The sequence below is a fragment of the Melopsittacus undulatus genome, chromosome 10, assembly GCF_012275295.1.
Source record: "Melopsittacus undulatus isolate bMelUnd1 chromosome 10, bMelUnd1.mat.Z, whole genome shotgun sequence".
NCBI classification, from domain to species: Eukaryota; Metazoa; Chordata; class Aves; order Psittaciformes; family Psittaculidae; genus Melopsittacus; species Melopsittacus undulatus.
Genome location: NC_047536.1, coordinates 23515494 through 23541217, shown reverse-complemented (window position 1 = coordinate 23541217; position 25724 = coordinate 23515494). Strand labels below are relative to the sequence as shown.

Genomic DNA, 25724 nt, shown 5'->3' with positions numbered 1-25724 from the left:
AAGGTTTCAGCTCAGTACCTCCAAAATGACCTTCCTTTAACTGTACACAAAATCAACCACAGGTAAGCCAAAGTAAATCCCAAGTCACAGAAGATCAAGCAGAATCACGTACATTAAGTACATCTGACCTCATTATCATTTTTCTCTGTATCAGGTGTGGTTCACATAATTCATACCATATCACATCAACCGCAGAGGAACTGGGGTTGGTCAAACACTTTTTCTCTACACCAGGTGTGGTTCATATAATTCATACCAACCCCAGAGGAAATGACTATGAAAACATATACAAATCATGAGTGATCTGAAGTTTGGAAGAGTTGTAACCTCAGTGTCAGAAACCATATTGCTGCTGTTTGAACACTGAAGTCAAAAGTCTAACCTTTTATCTCTAGTGTATTTGACCAGTTGGCTTAAGGTATATCAATGCATATCAAAACATTATTCTACATGTAACAATAGCCACTGCTAGTCATATTCCAGATCATGGAATGGTTTGGGTTGGAAAGGATTTTAAGGTCATCTACTTCTGAACCTCTGCCATGGCCAGGGACATCTTACATAAGACCATGTTGCCCAGGGCTCTATCCAACCTGGCCTTCAACACTGCCAGGGATGGAGCATTTACCACCTCTGTGGACAGGCTCTTCCACTGCCTCACCACCCTCATAGTAAAGAACTTCATTATATCTAACCTGAACTTCCCCTGTTTTAGGTTAAACCCATTACCCCATGTCCTATCTCTACAGTACATTTACATGATCCTCAAAATGGACCTTTAGTGACACCAAAACCCCTGTTGGTTGGTACTAAACCCAAATCAGCTATTATTACTGTTATGTACTCAGGCATTCTGAACACCCAAGCACAGAAACATTTTAGTGAGCATGAAAAGCAAGCAGAACAAAAATAAGCTTTCATGGGAACACTTCAGCCAACATAACTAAGAGTTATGACCTATTAAAAACAGTGACTTTAACTTAGCACTCCAGATGTCACCTAAGAGTGCTGTGCATTGTACAGATCCTTAAAATGCTTGCAGTGCTGGGAACTAATTGAAGTGGCACGGTGCTCACTGCAGGTTAATCCACCATTGAGTATGGTCATACTTTTATCCTACCAAACAGCAGGGTACATAATCCAATATCGACCTTAAAACAAACACTGCAACTGCTAGAGCTTTTGGGATCTTCTTAACAAAGCTAAATATAATTCTGATAGCTCCATGCTATAAAACAGAACAGTGCAAAAATAACCAGTGCCTTTTACTCATCAGTGGGATTTTTTTGTGAATGCACAATGGTACAGTATTTTTGTTTAGGGGTTAGAATCTGAAATGCTCAGATTTTAATATACACTGTTATAGGGTATACTCTGATGTTTTTTGATTGTCTTCTTCACAGAACATACAATTCCTCTTTCAAAACTGCAAACACTAAAAGGCAGGATAAAAAACAAGAGGAAAAGCACCTTACCGTGTATCATTCCTTGCTTTGGAGCTATCACTCTGTGTAGGACCTTAAATACCACAAAGAAAAAGACAACAGAAGTATAAGCAACATTCTGAATAATTTCCAAGAAAAGAAGCAAGTTTATAATGTTCACATTTCTTTCAAATATGGAGATGGTATGCTATGCACTGTTTATTTACTGTCTTATTAAAAAACTGTACACACTTTGCATGTCTTTATATGTCTGTCTGTGTATATCTATTTTTTAACCACTGCCACTGTAATATTTTCACCTTCTGGATGGAATAACAGGTTATCATTTGACCTTATGAAAATTTCTAAACACATGCAGAGTTCAGTAACTGACTCCTGCCTTTGTAGCAGTATCAAGCAGTGTTCATCATTCTTCAAGTGGAGCTGACTTTTCATATTTTCTTTTGACAATGACAGGCAGAGCAAGAAGGGCAAGAACTTCTCTACAATCTTCTCTCTGCTTCTGCTAGCAAGCAATTACAGGGGCTTTATCTCCTAGAGCATTCTAGCCTGTACCCTTCCCTTTCTCTGCAAAGTATTTAGCATAAAATAATTCAAGGAGGTACAAAATCTGGCTGCACTCGAAACAGAATTATAGCAGCTCAGCCTAGATTTGCAAACATTTTGCAAGTGCTTATTCAGCCAGCTTGGAAATATTTGCCTTTTGTGCCAGCATTTCCAAGGCTTGAATATGTAGCACAGAATTGCTCATTCACGTAGACAGCACAATTACTTTATTTACACAGAGTTAAACAAATGTCGTTAACAAAGAAGTTAGTTATCAGTTCTGATAGGAGCTATGCACAGATCTAAGGCAAAGACACATAAAGACCAATGATAATGTGCTGTTAGCAAGCTCAGCACGGAAGTGATTTTAAACAATGTATTTGCCTGCAGGTCCCTTTAGCCTGTACAATAAGAACATGTTAAGACTACTTTAAGATTTAACTCTTTCCCCATGTGTTCCAGTGCCCTGATTATGCAAAAACCCTCTGCTGAACTTCTGACTTGATATATCAATGTCTGTGTTCACTGTCAAGGCCAAAACTATGACAGTACTCAATTCCACTGCCTTTTTCGACCCGCTAGCACCTTTTTCTCAGTCAGTGAATTTCAGGAAATGGAAGAACGCATGGATGAAAACCAGGTATTGCAGAAGAGGAGTATCTGTTACTTTCATACAACATCACATCAACACACCTCAGCCCTGCTCTACAACCCCACATAACCCAGCATTGTTTTTTACTTACAAATCAGAATATCTGATTGATCTTTTTAACAAGACACAAAGAACGCTTTAAGAAATAATGGTCACAGAGCTTGTGTGTTAATTCCATTTTCCTATGATACTCAGGTGGAATCTCAAAGCAACGTTTTCTAGTGCTTTAAAAAAATTGCAGAAGCCTAGAAATTGCCAGATGGCTGCCTAGCCAGTTGCTGCAGGACACAGTCCCTCCAATGCTGCCTTCTGCAGAAATAATCTCTTATCTGTTTCTATTCTGCAATGTACAGTACCCTCAGAAATGCTCCATTTCCTGTCCTGCACCAGTGGAATTAAACCCCGTTACTTTTTATTTTAATGCAATTCCACATTTTTACATGTATTCAAGATCTTCAGTTAAAACTCATACTAACTATCTGAAACTGAAGGCACCAACTAAACAGAACTGTGGATCCCTCTCTGCAGCACTCCACAGGGAACAAAGTCTATGAAAACATTTATTTAAATGAGATATTTTAAGAAAAACAAATATAAACCCAAGTCTCCCAGTGAGCAGAGTACTGATGATGATGAGGATTATTAAACTAACTTCCTTTATATACTTTTCTGTTTATTCCCCTGATGTTATTAAACATTCAGGGAAGCTGAGGGTTTCATTACAATTTGTGATTGCTAGATATGTTAACAATGGCCAAAAAATAAAGATGTTGATCTTCTTTTCATTACAGTAAGGCTGAAAATCTTCGCTATGGACCATGAATCCACCTCAAATAAAAGTGTGTAAGAGTTCTGGTCTCTACAAACAGGAAGTTATAGAAACCGCTGCTGTTATTATTAAAACATTGTGTTAAAGACTCCAGAAAAAAACAAAAACCACCTTTGTATACCCATCTGGTATACATATGTAGAAGACATTTGAATTGAAAATTACTTACTTCTTGTACTTGAGGCATCACCATTGGTTAGGAGCTCTGGATCTACCTGCATGCCATCTAGACAGACAGACAAATCTCCTACTACTTCTGCTGGTTCTCTATCACCAACAAGATGCAATGTCACCACTACCTGCTCAACTGAAAAGGTACAGAGAAGAACAGGGATTTATCTTACTACATGACAAAAAAGTACATTTTATTCAAAAAGCCATTATTAGAACGCAGTGATCAAGGGGAAAAAAAGACCAAAACAAACCCCAGCACTACTGATCTGTCTCTTCATAATGTTTTCTGGGTTTTGTGATAAAATTAATCATTTCCAGATGTCAGGGAAAAGTTACTATTTCTATAAAAAGGAGAAAGTTGAAGCATAAGCTTGTTGTTGGCTAATGAAAGGATTATCATCACAGCAGAGATTGAGTCTCATGTTTCTGTTCACAGTTCTAAAGCAATTAATACACCTGTCTTCAAAAGCCTGTAGTTAGGAAATGGAATTAACCTTATATGAAGCAGGTATCAATTCTATTGTCTGATTAAAATATTTTACATTTACTTAATGACATCAATATTCACATTTAGAACATGAAGATTTTCCATCATATCCCCTGACCAAAGGTATTTTCAGGGTAAATAGCTGCTTTTCAGTCCTTGATGAAATAGTTTGAAACACAAATGCAGTGACTACAGCAGGATATCAGGTGTCATAGACAACAATGCAGGTCCCCTTGGGTAATTTTCACTCAGATTCAGCAGGGCGGTAACACTTTGGCAGGACAACACCTTATTACACTGCTATCAACAGGCTGCATTTATAGTGCCCACATCTGGAAGCTGAGAAGCAAACACTTCTTTAAAAGGACAGAACTTAAGTGTGACAGCACAAAGCTTTATGCTGTCGCAACAGAAATTCTGTACCAGGGGTGCAGAATTCCACATTTCTTTCAACCTTCCTAGGATGTACAAAGTTCCTAAAAGCTAACTGCTTCTGAGATGCATGAAAAACTATTTAGAACAAAAATAACTTTATACATTTCCTAACATTAAGAAGATCTCAGTTTGATTTTTAAGCTATATAAAAGGAAACATTTTTCTTTAACTAGATTTTCCCTCTTGCACAGACCAGTAAAGTGAAGAATACCAGGTTTTCAATGGCACCATAGTAGCCTGTCTATAATGAAATAAGAGGACACTAAAAACTGGAAGGAAGATCATAAATGCAGCCTGTAGCCACAAAAGGAAACCTTATAGGTCATCTACAGAGTTGCACACAGCACTTACGTTTCATACTGTTTGATTTCAAAGTCTCTTGGATATCCAGAGTAGCACTTCCCAGAAGGACATCAGATTTTAAAGTTTGATGGCTCCAGACTCGAAAGTTTAATTTACTTACAGGAGTGACAATTCTGAAAAGAAAAAGTTAAGCACTGAGTAAGGCCATTTGTTGGCAGGTGAAATGGATGAACTGACCAGTCTACTGCTGCTTAAAATCACTGAAAAACGAAGAAACAGCAGTGGTTAACATCACACCATTTCTATCACACCCTAGTATGCAGGTTGTCACTTAAACACAAGACTGTTGCAAAGCTGTTCAGAAACTATGTTTTTTACTATGACTATTTCAAGGGATATACCTACAGAAAAACTATCAGCTCACAATTTGCATCCAAGCGTAACCAGGATTATAAAAACCAGACTGATTCTTGCAGATTCACATTTCATGAGTGTTCAGTATTTGCATACCCTGATGTGAGAATTTTTCACACAGTGGGAAGACACCATATTTGCTTTCTGTAGAGGTTATGAAAGAAGAAAATCACAGAATCACAGACTGGTTTGTATTGGAAGGGACCTTAAATATCACCCAGGTCAAATACCCTGCCACAGGTTACTCCAAGTCCCATCTAAGCTGGCTTTGAACACTGCCAGGGACGGGGCAGCCACAGCTTCTCTGGGCACCCTGTGCCAGCACCTCAGCACCCTCCCAGGGAAGAGCTTCTGCCTAAGAGCTCATCTCAATCTCCACTCTGGCAGCTTACAGCCATTCCCCCTTGTCCTGTCCCTACAGGCTCTTATCAAAAGCCCCATATTAGAACACTCCATAAAATGTGAAGTACTCAGAAATCCCCAGAATTATTTTTGGAATGACTGCTCCCCTCATAAGGTGGCACATACTTACATTGCATTCTGACAGAGTAGGAATGTATACAAAAGTATTTAGCATTGTATACATGTATGTATACAATGTATACATAAATGAATGTATACAAAAGTATTTAGCATTTTACTAGTGTACTTCTGGCTTCACAATGCATTTCCTGGGACCAGAAGAACACATTATCTCTCCCATGACTTCACAATTCATAAGGTCCCCTCACCATCTCCAGGAGTAGGATATATTACTTCTACAGTGTGCTAATTTGATAATGTCGTGAGAATTGGTTCCAGGTTTACTATCAAAAAAGACGCTTATGGACCAAACTATCACAACAGTTTCCCTTTATTCAAAATCAAGTAATTCAAAGAATTTAATCATTTATTTCTAACCCCTTTCACTTCTCTGAGGCTTTTCTTACATTTTTACTTGGTTTAGTGATACAACAATCTGAATTTCATTCAACGCATGGTGCTATAAACTGGAAAGATACCTTCCAGAGAGCAGACACAGTACAACCAGCCACAATATCAGCCTCCCCATAGACCAAACAAGAGCCTTAGTTCCCCCTGAAAACACTTGTGGGCTGATAAGGTCATAAAACCACAATATTGCAGCCTCTGCCAAACACAGACAGTCTGAATTTGTTGACCTCTGCTCCTAGAAAAATGTGTTACCTAGAAAAGCAGTGTTACTCCCTAAACCTGGAAGCTCTTGATCAAGGATTACATATGTGGTCAGACCTTCCACTCCAGACCCATGCTAACAGTAATGTACAGGGAAAGCCCCTACCGGAGAAGAAACACGTGCACAGGGAGAGATTTGCTGTCACAGCAGTTACTCATATCCTCCTCCCTCTAGCTCCAAAACAAGCCAAATCAAAACATGCTTATTTCAGAACTGCTAAATTTAACCAAATCTTCTGTAGCAAGATGATGGCAGGTGAGAAAGTGCATGTGAATAAAGCATATCCTGGAGAATAATGGAGCTCTCCCAGTGATCAGAGAAACCAAAAAGCCTGGATTTTTAACTTGTCCTTCTTAAAAGTATTCTGGCAACAGCAGAACAATGACCATCATTGGAGAGCTCATACTACAGAAGAGACTCACAAAACTTTTTTCCTAGAAAGTTGCTCTCAGAGATTAAGTATTCACCTGCCCCTTGTGCTCCCTTGAGTTTTGAGAAGACTTACAACAGACAAAGAAATTGATATCAGTATTGGCTGGACAGGGCTTGGAGCAACCTGGTCAAGTGAAAGGTGTCCCTGTCTGTGGCAGGGGATTGGAACTGGATGAATTTTAAGTCTCTTTCAACCCAAACCAGTCTGTGATTCTGTGATGTACAATTCTAAGATATTTGCTCCAGAAGTTAATACAAATATCTCCACTTCATATAACACTGAATGCCTGGCTTAAAAACACAAACCTGAAGTTCACTGTCATTTGCATTAACTTTGCTCTAGTAAACTGGAAAACAAAAGCATGGAACCTACACTGTAAGATGCTGTTTCCACTTTGGGCTGTTTGTATTGTTGCATTTTTCTGTCTTCTTTGACTGTCCATCTACGGAGACTTCCACGTAAGGGCTGGGTCCAAACCATTTGTTTTTTTCTTTGAGTTTTGCTGAAATAACTGTAGAGAAAAAAAAAGTAATTTACTCAATAAGATTTCAATTGCAAACAGTATTTTTCAGTTGTGTGCTTCAGTATTCAAGTATCATATTGCCTGACAAACACACTCAAGGAAAAACAATCTACGTTAGATGGACAAAAATGCTCTTGCACTCCAGATCATTTCATATGATGCTATAATTCACATATGCATAAAACATGCAACAGCACTTCTGTAGGATCAGACACTATAACTAACAATAATCAGTATAAGATCCACAAAAGGGCTTAGGTGTTGAAAGTAGAAAATGTCTTCTACAACCTCATCCTATCACCAGCCAAGAGAATTCCAGGAGTTTATTACATTTGCTCATTAAAAAGCTCATTAACATGCTCTGTCTTCTTCACTAAGGAATCATGGAAAACTGCCACCACTTCTGGTGAAGAAAACGTAATTAAGAAAAATAAGTTTGTGTTAAATGTTCTGTATCAATGCAAACTTACAGAAAAGTTAAAGGCAAATTCTGAGTGGCTATTTTTTTCTAAATCATGGCAGTCAGGTGAAGTTCCCAATGACTGGTAAAAGGGAAATATAACCCCCATTTTCAAGAAGGGGAAAATGGATGACCCAGGGAACTACAGACAAGTCAGCCTCACCTCTGTGCCTGGCAAAATCTTGGGGCAGATTCTCCTGGAAGGCATGCTAAGGCACATGAAAAACAACAAGGTGCTTGGTGACAGCCAGCAAGGCTTCACTAAGGGGAGATCCTGCCTGACCAATTTGGTGGTCTTCTATGATGGGGCTACAGAACTGATGGACAGGGGTAGAGCAGTTGATGGCATCTACCTGGACTTGTGCAAAGCGTTCGACACTGTCCCACACAACATCCTTGTCTCTAAATTGGAGAGACATCAGTTGGATAGGCGGAATGGGTTGCTCAGGGAAGTTGTGAATGCTCAGTGTTCAAGGCCAGGCTGGACGAAGCCTTGGGTGGCATGGTTAAGTGTGAGGTGTCCCTGCCCGTGGCAGGGGGGTTGGAACTAGATGATCCAACCCTAACTATTCAATGATTCTATGATTCTAATGATCTAGAAGGGGTCCTATAAGAAATCTGGAGAGTGACTTTTTACAAGGGCCTGTAGAGACAGGCCAAGGGGAATGGCTTTAACCTGACAAGAGGGGAGACTGAGATGAGCTCTTAGGCAGAAGCTCTTCCCTGTGAGGGTGCTGAGGCGCTGGCACAGGGTGCTCAGAGAAGCTGTGGCTGCCCCATCTCCGGGAGTGCTCAAGGCCAGGTTGGACACAGCTTGGAGCAACCTGCTCTAGTGGAAGGTGTCCCTGCCCATGGCAGGGGTTGGAACTGGATGAGCTTTAAGGTCCCTTCCAACACAAACCACTCTCTGATTCTAAGATATGATTCTCTGACTTGCTGCTCTAGAGGTTTGAGGTGGGGACAGACAGAACACATGGTACAACACACAGGACAGGAATGGGGATGAACATAAACAGGCACATATGTCTTGGTGTTTTGTTTGTTTGTTTGTTTTGGTGATTTGATTTTCTGTTTGTTTTTAAACACTAAACAGCGCTGACTGTAACACTCCTGTCTTTCCAAACACCCATGGCTATGCTGCCTCCATGTAGCCAAAGCAGTATGTGCATACACCAGTCTACCCTTGACCTTTGGCTCTTGAATCAGGAGTGTTCTTGGGTTCCTTCATAACCCTAAACTCACAAGCCACTATTTAATACAAATTTCAGTACTTAAGATATTTCCAATTGGGCAGTGAAGTCCACTCTGTTCTAACAAATAACAACTTGGTCTCCTGGGTTTTTGTCACTCACCTCAGCTGCACTACATCCTTAAAAAAAGAGGACTAATTCAAGCCCATATGGCTAATCTACCTAGATTCCCTTTATAGTCTCTGCTCCTTGAGAGATTTAGACAAGTAGCTTAGTATAAACTGCTCTGAACTGCTCTCAAGGGAAACTCTTTCTCTATTACAAGACATCTTACAGAAATTAACTCCAGTTAGCTAACATTAATTCTCACAAATAGTTCCCCTTGCCTTCCCCTCATGTCTCCAGTAATTCTATACTACAGTATCTCATGCCTTAACATTGCTATCTCAAAGACATCAAAACCTACTTTGAGGCAGCACAAATCAGCAGTCTTGTACCTACTTTCAAGGTTTGTTCTCAACCAGACAACCTGAAAGTTGATTTAAATCTAGTGAAGACAGCGTAACAGGGAGCTGAGGGTAGGGCAGGTGTTGTTTACAGATAAAATAACTCCTGCTTGCACAGGAAATAGTTTGCTTGCAGACTAGGGCTCAACTTCTCACAAACTGAGAATCACGCAAATATCTTAACAGTCTCATTTCTAAACAAAGCCATTTCTTTCATTTTACTTTATGTGAGTCACAGGTCTTTAACAGAGTAAGCAATCACCACTTCAATCCTTAAGTCTGCTCTTCATAGCTATGTAAAGGATGTACCCCCTCCCAAACCTCTTCCTTTTTTTCTCTCCAGTATCAACATGTAGGAACAAGATTTCTCTTAAATACTCACGGCCCACTGAGAAAAAACAAGCTTGTGACCTCAAGGTGACAGCTAGAGCCAGCCAGTACAACTTACTCAATTCCAACCTTCTTTCTAGCTAAAGCTTTCCCATCTATTTTTGACAATTCTTTTCATCCCCATAATATCAACATTGTGAAATGTCTGCATATACCCACAGATCTTCCACGCTGAACATTCAAAATATACCCTTGACACTTCTAAACCTAGACCTATTTATATCCACAGATCTCATATGCCCAGGTTTCAGTTTTTATGCTTCAGTAAAGTTTGTTAGAGTGAGTAAAACTTGAGAATTAAGTTTCAACAGCTACTCTGTTGGTGGGGCACTGAAAAAGCAAAGCATGGCAGGCAAATCCATTCCGATGCAATCCACAGGTGATCAACTACATCAGTATTTTTACCAATATGTTTATTAAAGCTCCTTTATAACGGTGGCCACCAAAACATATCACAAGGGAGAAACAATAAGTCAAATTTAATGAACGGCAGTTTACATTCACTTAGCTTGAGATTGTTAGGAGTAAATGCTGGATTTGATATTATGTCAAGTGCCAACTGAAAGAAGTATCATAGTACAGGATTACATTTCAGAAGACTGTTCTGTACAATTTACTTAACAGTATTTAAAAACAGTTACTCCTTTTTTTATGCATTTTAGATAAAATCCTGAATAAAACAGCTGTCAAGTAACGATGGCAAGACACCTTCAGTTTTACTATGCAGTTTTCTTAGGTTTTGTGCAACCCCAAAGTCCCCGAAATACAACATACTAGTGACTTGCAATTTATTGTCAGAACAAAAACACTTCTATGTTTCTAACCAGAAGAGAGATTTCCTTTCAAAAGGCTTACCAGTAATCTGAAGCTGTGATTTCATGGATAACCCACTGGATGGTCCTGATCTGGACCCACTGCCAGCCATAATATGGGCTGGATCTTGAATCTGGATGAAGACACAACGTAAACATTTGAATCCTCAGAAACTCAGAAATTAAATAATCTGGTTTTTGGCATGTAGATACATTATACTGCAAACAAACCCACCATGCTTTTTTTCTAGTTCCTTTGCATTTCCCCCACAGTCCAGAAAATGGATTACAAAGGGCTTAGTCTCTACTATTACACGATCTGTAAATATTCATGTCCTATGCAAAAGAGATCTTTTGATTTTGTCCTTTCCATTTGTCAGGTAACTGAGAGGAAATGACATTCTCATTGCAAAGTTTGCTGTACCTCTTATGTCTGAAAGTATCAGCCTATTTCGATGTCGTAAGTCCTGGGCAAATTTAGCTGCCCATGTCAAGTACTACTTGGTTATATATTAAAAAACCAACCAAACAACCCACAAGCATAGGAAAAAGACTGAAAATGAATGATTCAATTAAAAAGTGGATTTCAAATTTAAATAAACAAACCCATTTCTGTATCTCTCAGAATTAACTCAGATCAAGTCAACAGTGAGGGGCTGTAATTCTACAAAGCACTTAACTAAGAGAGGAAAGAGATCACTTTTGAAAGAGGGTAAGATACCTTTCATCTGAGCTCAACCTGACCTCTTATCACACCCCAGTCCTCACACTGGTGTGGTAGTGCGTGCTATCTGATGCTAGGCTGGACTCCTAGCACCAACGCACGCAGATATTCCTAGTACTCTTTGAACTTCATTCAATTCAGTATTGGTTTTGGGAAGCAGGGGGAGAAAAAGTGTACAATATGCATCATTGTCTCCTACTCATTTTTTGGACACATTTTCGCTCAATATCCCTTACCAACTAAACTAAATATAAACTTCTACGGCAGATTACCTAATGGAAAAAGAATGGGTTCTTGAAAACTCCAAATTACCCGCTGGTTACAACTTACTGCATCCCTCTCATGCTGTACTCCCTCCTCATTGTGTTCTGTGGTCATAACCTACCAGAAACCCATTCATCAACCTCTGTGTCTGACCCCTCTCTCTTTGGGTTCCCACTCAGCTGCTCTTGCCAAGGGGTTGGCTATTTGGTATGCATATGTCTCCCAGCCCATCGCTGCACATGGTCAGCCGCCAAACTGGAACCCCAGAACAGATCAAATACCACTTGCCAGCTCCCAGGTAATTTTTTGCACACTATATTCTTTCCACCAAGGAAACTACCACGCTAATATCTGTACCTTGAGCACAAAAGGCTATACACATGTGAATGGACTAATAACACTACAAGCGGTCTAACCTTGCCCTCCACGTGCACAACATCACTTGTAGAAGGAGACCAGGTGTGAATACGGCAACTTTCTTTTTAGAGGTTGCAATCTATATCCTGTGACCACTACTATGAAACTGATAATTCCACAGGTAGCTTCCAATGGGATAAGAAGAATGGGAAGTTTTTGCATCCTACAGCTTACTGATACTGAATTACTGGAGAACTTGACACCACCAAAAAGAGTACTAATCACTTGCTGCAACAGTATGTAGTGTTATCAGTGGAGTTCAGTACTGTTCATTGCTAGATTCCAGATGGAAATCACACAAATCCTCCTCAAGTAAAAAAGCTTTTAAAATCAGTATTTCAAAAGTAGTCTAAATGTAGAAGATTTAATGGAAGATTCTCATTCTGATCCTTCTACTGAACTCACTAGGTATCCTTTATACTTTAAAAAAGCAGCTGAACAGCACCATGACCAACACAGACATGCAGGATAGCCTCAAGGAGTTTGCATTTACAGAGGAGCTTCTATTTTCCACCTGGAGAAATAACACTGCCCAGAATACAAATGCAATTACTAAAGGTGATAATTTCTAACTGAAGTCATATAGTAGGCAAATATAGCATACAACATCTGTTCAGGAGCATGGGCTAAAGCTCACTTTCATTTCTAAGCTTGAAAATACACTCATTAAAACGACTTTATTAATATTTCACCATCTTGAGAATAGGCAGAAAAACTCCTAGCAGCTTAATAACATCTGCAGTGACTGTCCTGCAACATTTGCTGAGTTACCACATGTACACATGCAAGCACATAAGGAGCGAGACATGGTTTTCACTAACAACTATCTTGGTACAACTTAAAGAACCTGTTGCCTCCCAGTGCTTCTAGAAGAAAAGAAACTACATTACACATAGAATACCAGACTGGTTTGGGTTGGAAGGGACCTTAAAGCTCATCCACTTCAAATCCCCTGCCATTGGCAGGGACACCTTCCACTGGACCAGGCTGCTCAAGGCCAGTCCAATGTGGCCTTGATTATTGAGTTCTCCCAGCTGCCATAACATTTCTAATTATTTCTGAGCAATCAAACTTTGGAGTCTTACTTTATTACACACTTGCCAATATCCAGCAGCTCCTCATTTAAAGCAAGCTCCAATGGTTAACCAGGAAAAAAAAGAGTTCCAAGAAAAGAAGCAGAAAGCAACAAACTACTTGTACTTCAACAGCCTATTTCTCATGTTTTCAAACACCTCAACTCCAACAGCTTTTTTGCTCTTCTTGATCACCAGCTGAAAAATACTGAGCAAACAGAATCCCTGGTCCCATGCCAGGCACCCAGCAAGGAAGAGCTGAACTCACACTGCAGCTTCTCTCTCAGCTAGGCACTAATCTAAGCCTTTTCCAACCTTTTTCCCTACCATGCACATATACATATACTCTGTCCAGATTTTTATAACTCAGAAATTTAACCAACTTTGACACCTCCATCTCCCTCACTTTATTGCTGGAGTATATCAGCAAGTATCAATGTCTGTAGTGCAACACACAGGAAAAGGGGACGAGCTGAACAGGATCAGCAGGTGGAATTGTATACACCTTATTTTCTTAGGAAACAAGGCTAAAATACATTCATTAGTCAAATATGGATCTGTGATGATTAATGAACTACACTTAGAGACACTACACAAAGAGATTGCAAAACACAATAAACTCCTCAAGTCACACATATCCATCTGATTTCTGTATTTAAGCTTAATTTTTAGCATTTAGCTCCTCTTTTGTTTATATAACAAATACACAAATTAAGTCTCTTTGGTAAGAAACTACTGTATTAAGAGCTATCTTTAAAAGTAGCACTGCATAGGATTTCAACTCAAAACCAGCCTAGGGCTGCTTAGAAACTTAATCACAAAAATAAGAGAACATACACTCTGAAATCATTATCAAGATATTGTCATTTGGTTTTATTACAATAGAAAACACATTCAGGATTCTGTGAAAATAAAATTACTTAAGACAAGCAGTTCTGTCAGCAACTGGATGTGAAGGGCCATCATGTGTGAACACCAACAAGCATTTTAACTGTATGAGACTTTCAGAACTCTTGCCAGTGGAAATGAGCTCAATGACTGCTTTTAAATTATGTCATAATCATTTTCTGAGCAAAACTATACTCTGAGAAATCATTATAGAGTAGCTATGCCTGCTTTATAATTCACTGTAATGCAAAAAGTACTTCCACAAACCCAGAATGTACACGCAAGTGGTTTTTCTGCAGTAGAAAGTTACACACGTCTTCATACATATTTAGGGATTTGATTTGAGTTTGTGCATTCGGGTTCTTTCTCCCTGGTTTTGCTTTGGTTTACATGATGTTATTGCTTATATTGCCATTTTTGCCCTGGGATGTTGCTACCGTTTTCCAAGAAACCTGACAGAGTTTGCAACTTAGAAATACTAGTTGCAAGGTTTGAAGGCTGTGACAGAGAGAGCAGGGCAGCACAACAAACACTCAGAGAAGGATAAGTAGAATTTCTTCAGAAATGAACAAAACAAATTATCTGGCATATAAAAAGATATAATATGGTACATAAAAAGATATAATACAGAATAATATAGAATTAACATCTTCTTGTCATTAAAAAGAAACTTTTCAAACATTTGCCTGAATTTCTTCGGTGGCTGCACACTTACTCCCAGTTAGGTAGGAGGTCTGGTTTTATAACATGCTCCCATAATGTGTAGATCATTAGATAAATTACACTCAGCTTCATTATTGCATATGCCAGTGTTTGTACTCAGGCAAGTCTGAGCATGCCTGAAAATAAATCTCCCTCACAGTAGGAAATTCAGGGCATGCATCCTTTTGGGATTCAGCTCTTTGAATTCAACCTCTAAGTAGTGAGCTTTCTCAGAAGCCACCCCTATGGCATGACCAGATGCTGCCAGGCCAAACTACATCATCTGCAGTGGCATTTTAATCCAAGACGGCGAACTTCATCACCAGATTTTTTTTTTTGTGAGAGTGGTGTGGAATAATGAAGGCATTCTAGCGGAGTGCAGCCCAGATGCTACGAACACTTTCAGAAAAGGGGATGCAGAAAGGTATGATCCTCATGTTTTTCTTTTAAGAAATCAGGAGAAAGAGTAGGGAGCACTTTGAGTGCAGCTTTGAGTGCTTTTTGGTTAAAGTGAGGGAAGAGGTGGGAAGAAACTTCTTACCTTACAGAATCAGGGAGTACACATCAAAATAAAATGCTTCCAAAGACTTGAGAGACCTTCAGAGCATTACAGGAATTTAACTTACAGTGACTTTATTCAGTGATGGGATTCATGTTAAATAACTGGCTTACTGAGGAGGGTAATACTGTTTCCTATTTATTTCAAAGAATAGAAGAGACAACTGGATCAGAATGAAACCCCGTGACTATGTATTATACATGCATAGCTCTGAAAATATGTTGGCACATGCTCTTTGTAATTTAAAAACTACTGAAATAATTGCACATTATTGTCTGCTGTAAGCCTCAAGTTTAGTAATTCATTTACAAAAGAGGCTAACCTGCTCTTCACAGGCTTCCCAATCCAAAGTGCATTTGCTGGTTCAACCCAGTAAAAAACATCACTGCATTATGAAAAAGCTTACTTACCCCAGCTAGTAACAATGGTTTTGACAACCCCACTGTGTAACCCAGGAATACAGGCTTCTGGGGAAAGTGCAAAATATGCAAAGTTTTGTTTGAAAAAAATACATAAGCTATAACATGTCCCCTTTACAACAGTTATTTTTATCAACAGGGATGGGAATTACATACAGTTAAGAAGAGATGAGATTAGGTATTTCAGAGCAAGTTCAGAGGCACCTGTTCACACTGATATCGCCCTTCTTTGTGTGCGAGAAATAAAATACAAACGCTTCCCCTCCTTCCCCCAGAACACTGAAGCCTCTTTTTCACTGAAGGCATGAGTATTGTGGAAAAGTTCTCTCAAACATCAGCTGTAATCACTCAGTAAGCCCAGGGAGAGCCAGCTAGCTTGTCAACTTACTTGTTAAGCAAATTTGCAGTTACTTTACCTGTTCAAGTTTCATCTTTAAACTAAAAAGGGCTGTGACAGAGCTGGTTTTATTGTTTGACTTTTTTATAATTTTTTTTCCCCTAAAATAAGTTTCAAGGACATGGTCAGTTTTGTCCAAATAAGTAACAAGACACAGAAAAAAAGAAACTGCTGAGTAATCAACCAGGAAGAAAAGGATAGACATATATTATAAGAGTGTTGAGTACACGTTGGAAAGGGAAGCAATTATGAGGTCTGCATCAAGAGATATTTATATAAAGAATGGAAACAGAGGGTTTTAACAGCAGAATGGCCATTCCTGCATATGAGCAGCACTATGCCTATTCACTAGAAAGGCAGTAAAAATCAAAGTAGTCTGTGCCATAATACATCTGCTGAAATTTAAAATCCAGAAGGCTAAATGGCCTGTTGAACAGCTGTGAAATGCAGACCATACTGGAAACCAGCCCGAGACTCTAGGCTGAACTGCTGAGCTGGTGTTGACACATCTCCACTGCTATCACAAAAAGTATTCCCCAGGTTAGACCCAGCACCACATGCACACCTCTCTACTGCACACACTCTTAAACTATTGACAAAGCCACAAAAAGGCAGCTGCTTTGGTAAGAATGAGTGAGATGCAGACTCAAAGACAACACTTGACCCAAGTCAATAGACTAAGTAAAAATATATTTATGGGAAATACAATTTAATCACTTTGGGAAGCAACCCAAGTGACATGACCTTCAGAGGCTGCAACAAGGGGAAAGCAAGATAGATAAACCAAGAACCATAAGAGAAGAGGTGTGCAACTGTAGTCCTTTCCCTACTGTGGGCTTGCTAATGAGAAATCCTTGACATTGAAGTAGAAACTTCCCCCATTGTGTCAACTTAAAAAGTGTATTTTACATTTTCCCCCCTATCTAATTTATATATACAATAGATATGAGCCATTGTACTTTTGGCTCAACACAAGAACCACTTTCTTGTTCCATCTGCTTACAGGCTTTTATTTCTACACACTTTTGAAGTACAGCGGTATTTCAAAGTCAGAAGTCATATCTCCTTTTATCTTCTGCAACAGATACATATATATATATATATATATATATATGTATGTATGTATAATCTTATGAGTGAGATTATCTGGGTAACTGTTATCCTGAATTGGATGTTTTTCTGCTACAGGTAAACATACCTTGTAGACAACTGTAATGGAGATGTTAACATTAGTGTGAGCTAAGGAGGAATGAAAACATGCATGTATAAACCTGAAAAAACAGCAAAAATGGTTAAAATAATAGCTTTTATTGATAACAAAGCACACTTCTTCTCTGAGTGTTTGCGTCAAGACCAGGACGCCTTCATTCCGATAAGACACAGATGACTGGCCAGCAAAGGAACTTGTGGGTTAAAGAGAGTGCCAGCAGGATTACATTACATCACATACATCCTTCCTTTTCCTATTAGCACAGCAGAAAAACGTACTGAAACTACAAGGATATGGATATTCCAAATAAGGAATAAAAAACCAACTTAAGCCCTTACTTTAGATTTATGAAGGCTGAAGTAAGCCAGATTCTAAAGCAAAAGACTAAGCTTAAAAAATCTTAACTCCCATGGGATGTAAAATATCCACCTATAAAGTAGGTTGTCACCAAAGGGAACCCAAAAGCATGACAAACAGCTGATAGATACCATCAGTTCCACATTGCACCTAAGAGACACTGACTATACCACCTCAACACACAAATGTCCTGGTGCTTGTGAGTACACAAGTGTGAGAGAAAAGAGGAAATGATGTGTAGGAGAGAACGAATGGAGTGAGTAAAATTAAACTGAGACTTTAGAAGTAAATACCACATTCCCTTCCTGTAAAGTCTCACTGGGATTTGTCATACTAATTTCCATCAACCTCATACACAATATAAATGATCAGTCAGACACCCTACTAATAATCTACAATAGCATCAGAAGATGGCTCTATGCTGTGTTATGAACATATTTAAAATGATAGTAGCAAAGACTGAGGAACTACAGATTCACAGCCTTAAACACCTTCCTAAAAGCACTGGGACAATTAATTATGCAACATTAATCCTCAGCACCAATTCCTTGGGTTTGCTAAGTACCACTTCAAAAGAGAACCAAACATGCGAAACTCTTTGGAATCCACAGTTTCTAAGTTGAAAGAGCTGAAAAACATTTAACCTTACTATCAAAACAAAGAGATTGCCTGAGGAAAGACAGAATAACTCTGGAAATGTTGTGGCCAGACACCCCATGATATTCACACTGTAGCTTTTGCCTCAATACCAGGGATCACCAGCATTCCTTATGCAAACTGTGAAGATAGAACTGGTCCATCAACTTCAACGTGCAGACAAAAATGCTTCCAACAGCACTGTCTGCAATCCAAATTAAACTATGTCTTCAGGCCTCTCAAACCAAAGACAACAAAATTACAGAGAATTCATTCATTAGCATCCCTGTGCACCAAGAAGCCTGCCTGTATAACCTGCCCCTTGGCAGAAATACTTCACAGGACTTCTTTCTACATACAGATGGCATTTGATATTCAACAACTGGAAAAAAAGACATATAAAGAAACAGTACTGCAAAATACAACATTAAAAGGGGTGCGGAGGGGGGAATTGAGTAGTTTGACAGTTTCTTCCCTTTCAGCAGTGCATTAGCAATTCCCCAACCGCAAGCTCTTCTCAGGCTAAGACTGTAGCAGGCAGGACGAAAGGGACAGAACAGGCTTTGCTACCAACTCGCGTTAAGTTGCCAATGAATTTCCTTCCTGACTAAAAGGATGTAGCTTTCACCGACTTGTAAGAAATGCTTAAGAGAGGAACAAAAGACAAAAGTGTACATGAACATCATATGCCTTTTGCTTGCTTCCAAGAAGCCTGGCAAGGAAAGCCACTGCAGAGAGCTGCATGAGAGAATTAAAACCATTTGTAAAAACAAAGAGATGGTCTATTTTTATTTCAGCCATTTCCTTCTCATGGTACAATACATTTCAAAGAGGACAACAATTCATATATGCAAACCACTAAGCCAAAACTGGCTGAACTGCTGTAATCTTAGAAATAGAGCAATATTTAAAATGCCTGGTTCTTAAATACCACTGTTGGAAAACAAGATATATTAAACTTGGTACACATGTTAACCCACAGCAGAGAGAATTAAACTGCTTTTAGGAAGACAGAGAAGAGAGCAAAACTTGAATCATGCTATGACAAACAATAAGATTTTTAAACTGTTGGATTCATTGGTATTAACTGGACAGTAACTGGATTAACCCCTTACAAATCACTGCTTTTAGAAACTTATTTTAGCCTTTTAAACTCTTGTTAAAAAAGATTTTGCAATAATATAGTTTCAACACAATACTGCACTGACTCCGAACTATACTTCATCCTAATATTTGTGTGATAAGGATTCAGGAGAATGCTTTTAGTGGTTGTGCACACCTGATCTATGTTCTGATCAGTGGACTGGAATGGAAGCAGTCACCTTGCTACTCACAAAGCAAGACAATGTTTTTCTGTCAAGAAACCAGATATTCCAGCCTATTCTTTTTGTGGCTGGAAATACCCATGTGTTACTATGGGCTGACAACGCAAAGTTGGTTTACAAGGGTTTGTGCTCTTTTATCTATTTCGTGATGGGCAAAACTATTTTCCTGGGTCCCCTCTTGTGGAAGCTTATCCTATATAACAAGATTGTGAAACAGCTGTTGGTTGCCATTTCTTGATGGAGTATCAAACCCCTGAAAGCAATGAGTACACAATGTTCTTATTTATCAAAGACAACTTACCAAATTTAGCCCCAAACCTATCTCCATAGTAGGTGGCTTTATTGGATTTGTGTGGCATTTGGTAGCAGGGACCCTGCAGGGGTAGCCACTGCGAGAAAAGGCCAGGAGTTGTTCAATGCTGGAGAAAGCCAGCTCCATAACACCCACCACTGGCCCCAGCTAAGCCCATCAGAGATGCTGGAAGTGACTCTGCAATAACACAGTTAAGAAAGGGTAAAAACCACTGTGCAGCAGCTGTGTTGGAGAGGAGTGAGAAAATGTGAGAGAAACAACTCTGCAGACTCCAAGGTCAATGAAGAAAGAAGTAGGGGAGTTCTACGGAATGGACTCAGTCAGAGATCAATATGATCAGACCAAAAGCCATTTATTGCAAAGCATTAACTCCTTATATACTATTGCTTACACACACCTACAGCAATTTGGCATATCATGATTGGATACTTGTCTTGAAGACCCTTAGTGCCTAACATATAATTGGTTAAGCACAGGTGTGAGAACTTGACCTCGAACGCTTGCCAACAGTCCACAGTTCTCATAACTCAGTGAATTCCAGCTTCTTATCTTGCTTGCTTAAGCTTCCTCAGGCCTCTCATGGCCTTGCTGTATCTTTCAGAGTTATTCAGAGTTCATGTACCAAATATCCATTCTCCTGTGTGAACACTGTCTCCACAGGGGAGGTGGTGTTATCAGGCATCAGAGCAGAGATTCCCCTCCAGCCTGTGGAGAACACCATGGCTGTCCCCTGCAGACCATGGATGACCCCAGTGAAACAGGCAGATATGCCCCAAAGGAAGCTGCAGCCTATGCAGAGCAGGGTCCCGGCAGGAGGCTGCAGTCCACCTTGTAAGGTGGGCTGATGCCAACCTTATGAAGTTTAACTATGACAAGTGCAAGGTCTTACACCTGTGTTGGAGCAATCTCAGGCACAGCTACAGGTTGGGCAGAGAAGAGACTCAGAGCAGCCCTAAGAAGAAAGACTTGGGAGTGTCGGTCGATAAAAAATTGAACATAAGCCAGCAGTGTACACTCGCAGCCCAGAAAGCCAACCATGTCCTGGGCTGCATCAAAAGGAGTGTGACCAGCAAGTCAAAGGAGGTGATCATGGAGCAATCCCAGGCACAGCTACAGGTTGGGCAAAAAGGAAATCTAGTGCAGCCCTGCGGAGAAGGACTTGGGGGTGTCGGTCAATGAGAAAATGAACATGAGCCAGCTTCAGTGTGCGCTTACAGCCCAGAAAGCCAACTGTATCCTGGGCTGCATCGAAAGACGTGTGACCAGCAGGTCAAAGGAGGTGATCCTGCCCCTCTACTCTGCTCTCATGAGACCCAACTTGTAGCACTGTTTGCAGGTCTGGTGTCCTCAACATAAGAAGGACATAGAACTGTTGGAACAAGTCCAGAGGAGGGCCATGAAGATGATCAGGGGCTGGAGCACCTCCCATATGAAGACAGGCTGAGAAAGTCAGGGCTGTTCAGCCTGGAGAAGAGAAGGCTGCATGGAGACCTCATAGCAGCCTTCCAGTATCTGAAGGGGGCCTACAGGGATGCTGGGGAGGGACTATTCATTAGGGACTGTAGTGATAGGACAAGGGGTAATGGGTTGAAACTTAAACAGCAGAGGTTTAGATTGGATATAAGGAAGAAATTCTTTATTGTAGGAGTAGTGAGGTGCTGGAATGGGTTGCTCAGGGGGGTTGTGAATGCTCCATCCCTGGCAGTGTTCAAGGCCAGGTTGGATGAAGCCTTGGGTGATATGGTTTAGTCTGAGGTGTCCCTGCCCATGGCAGGGGGTTTGGAACTAGATGATCTTAAGGTCCTGTCCAACCCTAACTATTCTATGATTCTATGATTCTACTCTGCTCTCATGAGATCCCACTTGGAGTATTGTGTGCAGTTCTGGTGTCCTCAACATAAAAAGGACATGGAACTGTTGGAGAAAGTCCAGAGGAGGCCACGAGGATGATCGTGGAACTGGAGCACCTCCTGTATGAAGACAGGCTAAGAAAGTTGGGGCTGTTCAGCCTGGAGAAGAGAAGGCTGCGTGGAGACCTCATAGCAGCCTTCCAGCATCTGAAGGGGGGCTATAGGGATGCTGGGGATGGACTATTCATTAGGGACTGTAGTGGTAGGACAATGGGTAAAGGGTTAAAACTTAAACAGGGGAAGTTTAGATTGGATATAAGGAAGAAATTCTTTACTGTTAGGGTGGTGAGGTACTGGAATGGTTTGCTCAGGGAAGTTGTGAATGCTCCATTCCTGGCAGTGTTCAAGGCCAGGCTGGACAAAGCCTTGGGTGACATGGTTTACTGTGAGGTATCCCTGCTCATGGTGGGTGGTTGGAACTAGGTGATCTTGAGGTCCTTTCCAACCCTAACTATTCTATGATTCTATGAAAGAAGCCCACGCAGGAAGAGGTTTGCTGGCAGCACTTGTGGTCCATGGGCACCTACACTGGAGTGTGCTCCTCAATGACTGCATCCCATGGAAAGGACCCATGCTGGAAAAGTTCTTGAAGAACCACAGCCCATGGGAAAGCCCCACACTGGAGAAGTTTGTTAAGTATTGTATCCTATGGGAGGGACTCCACAATGGAGTACATAGGCAAATACCCTTTTAGCACTTCCAAATACCGAAGTTCATCTGACCTTACATTATTCCTGTTATTTGGACCGTTAGACATCTCTTAAAAAAAAAAAAAAAGCGTCAACTTTTAGCATTCAGAACTTCTAAATCTTGTAAAAATTAATTACAGCGGGTTTTTTTATTCTTCCACTTCCTTGCACTGTGAACCATGTCCTACATGGAGCTTGGTGTAAATACAGGTTAAAAATAAACTGTGCTGTAACTTCAGGGACATCCTTCCTCAGAGAAGACAAGACAATTACAAAGACTGAAGCAATGGCATTGGTAGACATGTGCTGACAGAGCCCTAACAAGCAAAACCCTCTTTTATATTTCACTTTAAAAAAGGAACATTGTTAGATTTCCAGGTTTTTAAAAGAAAGTACTTCAAAAGTATAAATATTTTCCCGTGGTAACCTTGGAGGAGAATTTTCTCAAGGGAAAAGCTGGTGGTGTGGCCAGGTGGTTATGAGCAGTCACTGGTAACTGTGAACTATCAGTACACCAAGCAGATAGCCAAAAGCATTTAGTATTTGCTTTGAATTGTGTTTTGAATTGCAGCTGTTTCATCAAACTAATATTCTGCAGCATGCAACCTTGGTTACACTTTACCTACGGAAGATTGTACCCTAACACTCTATCTGATCAGAAATACATGAATTCGTTTTGTAATTCAGAGATTGTTTCTCAGCACTACTCATATTTTAATCGCAACAGAGAGCTCTGAGCACAAAGAAGTATTGAAGAGATGGAGTCCAAAAGAGTTACAAAACAGAGTTACCAAAAGCAGGAATATTTATGTTCTGTTTGCTCTATACAAATCTTATATTGCCCCACAGCTACATTAATGCTTCAGCTGGCTCCAAGGCTAAGAGGTTCCTACAAAGCAAAACCCCAGTCTTGAGCATCTCAGATATTAATGCTGGTGACTGCAACAGGTTATTCTAGACCTTACTATGAAAGATGAAAAGGAAATCCTCTGAAGAACTTCACCGAAGTCTCTTCCTGCCTGTTATTATGGAAGAGGAAGGAAAGAATTTATCTGGAAGCCTCCACTTATGACTGCATTAGCTATGTGATACGGTAATGAGAAGAGATGGACACAAAAATCCACAAGCCATAAGCCACTTTATGCATGTTATTAAATTGATTTTTAATTAGGGCAATGAAATAATCCTAATGTTATCACCCAGAACAAAAATTTTAAGTCACAATTGTAAGTTATTTTTATTCCCTTAAGCAATTTTCATACTTGTAATTTATCAACTGATGATTGCCTGGAAGAGATACCTCAAATCACCACCCTTTTATCCATCTTTTTGCAATTTATCCATCTGTTTGCAATTTTAACAGTTCTTCTGAAATGCAAGTTATCAGAAATAGTGAGAAAAAACACAAATTAACATTACCATATTTCAAACAAACATACTCAATGATTAAAAGTTGCTCCACATAAAACAAATGAACAAAACCTGCCAAGATAAAAATACCACACCATAAAACAAATTTTTGCCTGTTATGAAGTGGTCAGAGAATGACAGACAAGGAAACAAATTATACACAACAGACACTGATTTAAAGTTGGGGTACAAAGACACACACACAGGATGAGGAGAGTTTGGTTTTACTCTCAGACATTTCTGAACACAGTCTAACCAACTGTCAAACAGCATTTGTATCTTCTCTCTCAGAACTTTCCTATGTATATTTATGTTCAAATTTCTCAATATAATGACAGTGAGCAACACTGTAGTTTCACACTAACACATATGCTAATGCATAAATGTGCACAAACACCTCACACTGAGCCTTCTGCATGTCCCTGCCACAGCTACTGAAATGTATCAAGAAAAACAAACCATATTTAACATGAAAGTTAAAATATGAAGGTATCTAAAGATTAATTCCTTAGAAATTCAATTCCTCTCAGTATTTGCAATAATATGGATAGAGTGAATAAACAGGGAACAGGGGAACTCCAAAGAGAACAGCCTCTTCTACCCCAAACAGCCACCTTCTTGTCACATTCAACTACAACTTCCATCTCATGAGATATTTCTCAGTTAATATAATTTACTTCTTTCAAGACTTCATGCAAACTATAAATCAAATTGCTTTACTAAAATCAGAGGGCAAAGGTAATAATTGCATTTTTTTAGAACTATATGACAAGATTTATTTTATGATTTCATTCTTAAATGTGCAATTATTTTTCCAGCACATTTGTACATATATGTTTGTATATTCATTTTCTAAGGCTCTCAGTTGAAAGACTAAGAGATTCTAATCTAACTCCTTCTGAACCATTCTCCATCTCACTGTTTTCCAAAAGTAATTCCAGGGTTAGGGAATGTAACAGGTATTCCTCTAATACCTTTGGATGTGTGTTTACATATACCTTTCGTTAATGAAAATCCACGTAAATGTTTCTCTTTCATTTTAGGTTTCTTTTTGGTTCATTTTTTTTTTTCTTCCTGAAGACTCTTCCTGCTTCATTTTATACATATGTTCCTACTGCACACATTCAAGGGAAACTAAAATAATTCCTTTCTAAAAGTTGTATTTAAAAATAGGTCTATTCCTTTTTAGGTCATATTAGCTTATTGCACTGTCTCATGGCTCCTAAGCTTCACTGAGGGAAATACCTGCCAAAACAGATTCCTCTTTTATTACAGAGCCGTTGTACTAGAATCTTTCTCAAAGTTCCTTGTACACACCTCTCAAATACTGTAGTTGACTTGTCTCTTTACTGTTATAGCATCTTTTAGAATGGCAATAGCCTTTTTCCAGTGCTGACAGGCTTTAAACTCTCACTGTACCTTCCTTAACCAGACTTGCTGTGGCCATGTCCACATCAGCAACTAGCAAAATGTAAGAGCACAGGGGGTAGATAGTAAGAGGAGTCTGCAGCCCCAATACCAACACTGTACACATTTCTGGAGTTTGATTTCTGGAACAGCTTTACTCTGATCCCACAGCCCCACACCAGTGCGACTGCAGCTGCCAGTTTAGTTTTATGCAGAAGCAAGTCAGCTTC

The 25724-nt window shown here is 39.7% G+C and overlaps 1 protein-coding gene across 1 annotated transcript in view; it reads right to left on the bottom strand.

The window, feature by feature from the left end:
- The window catches only part of ITCH (itchy E3 ubiquitin protein ligase), a 61665-nt gene that overhangs the window by 24724 nt on the left and 11217 nt on the right, over positions 1-25724 (bottom strand). Inside the window, exons 2-6 of the mRNA XM_005147523.4 lie at positions 10838-10928; positions 7286-7424; positions 4920-5044; positions 3642-3779; positions 1476-1518 (exon numbers count right to left, since the gene is read on the bottom strand). Coding sequence (XP_005147580.1) covers positions 1476-1518; positions 3642-3779; positions 4920-5044; positions 7286-7424; positions 10838-10907 — 515 coding nt within the window. The 5' untranslated portion in view covers positions 10908-10928. The remainder of the gene's footprint in view (positions 1-1475; positions 1519-3641; positions 3780-4919; positions 5045-7285; positions 7425-10837; positions 10929-25724) is intronic.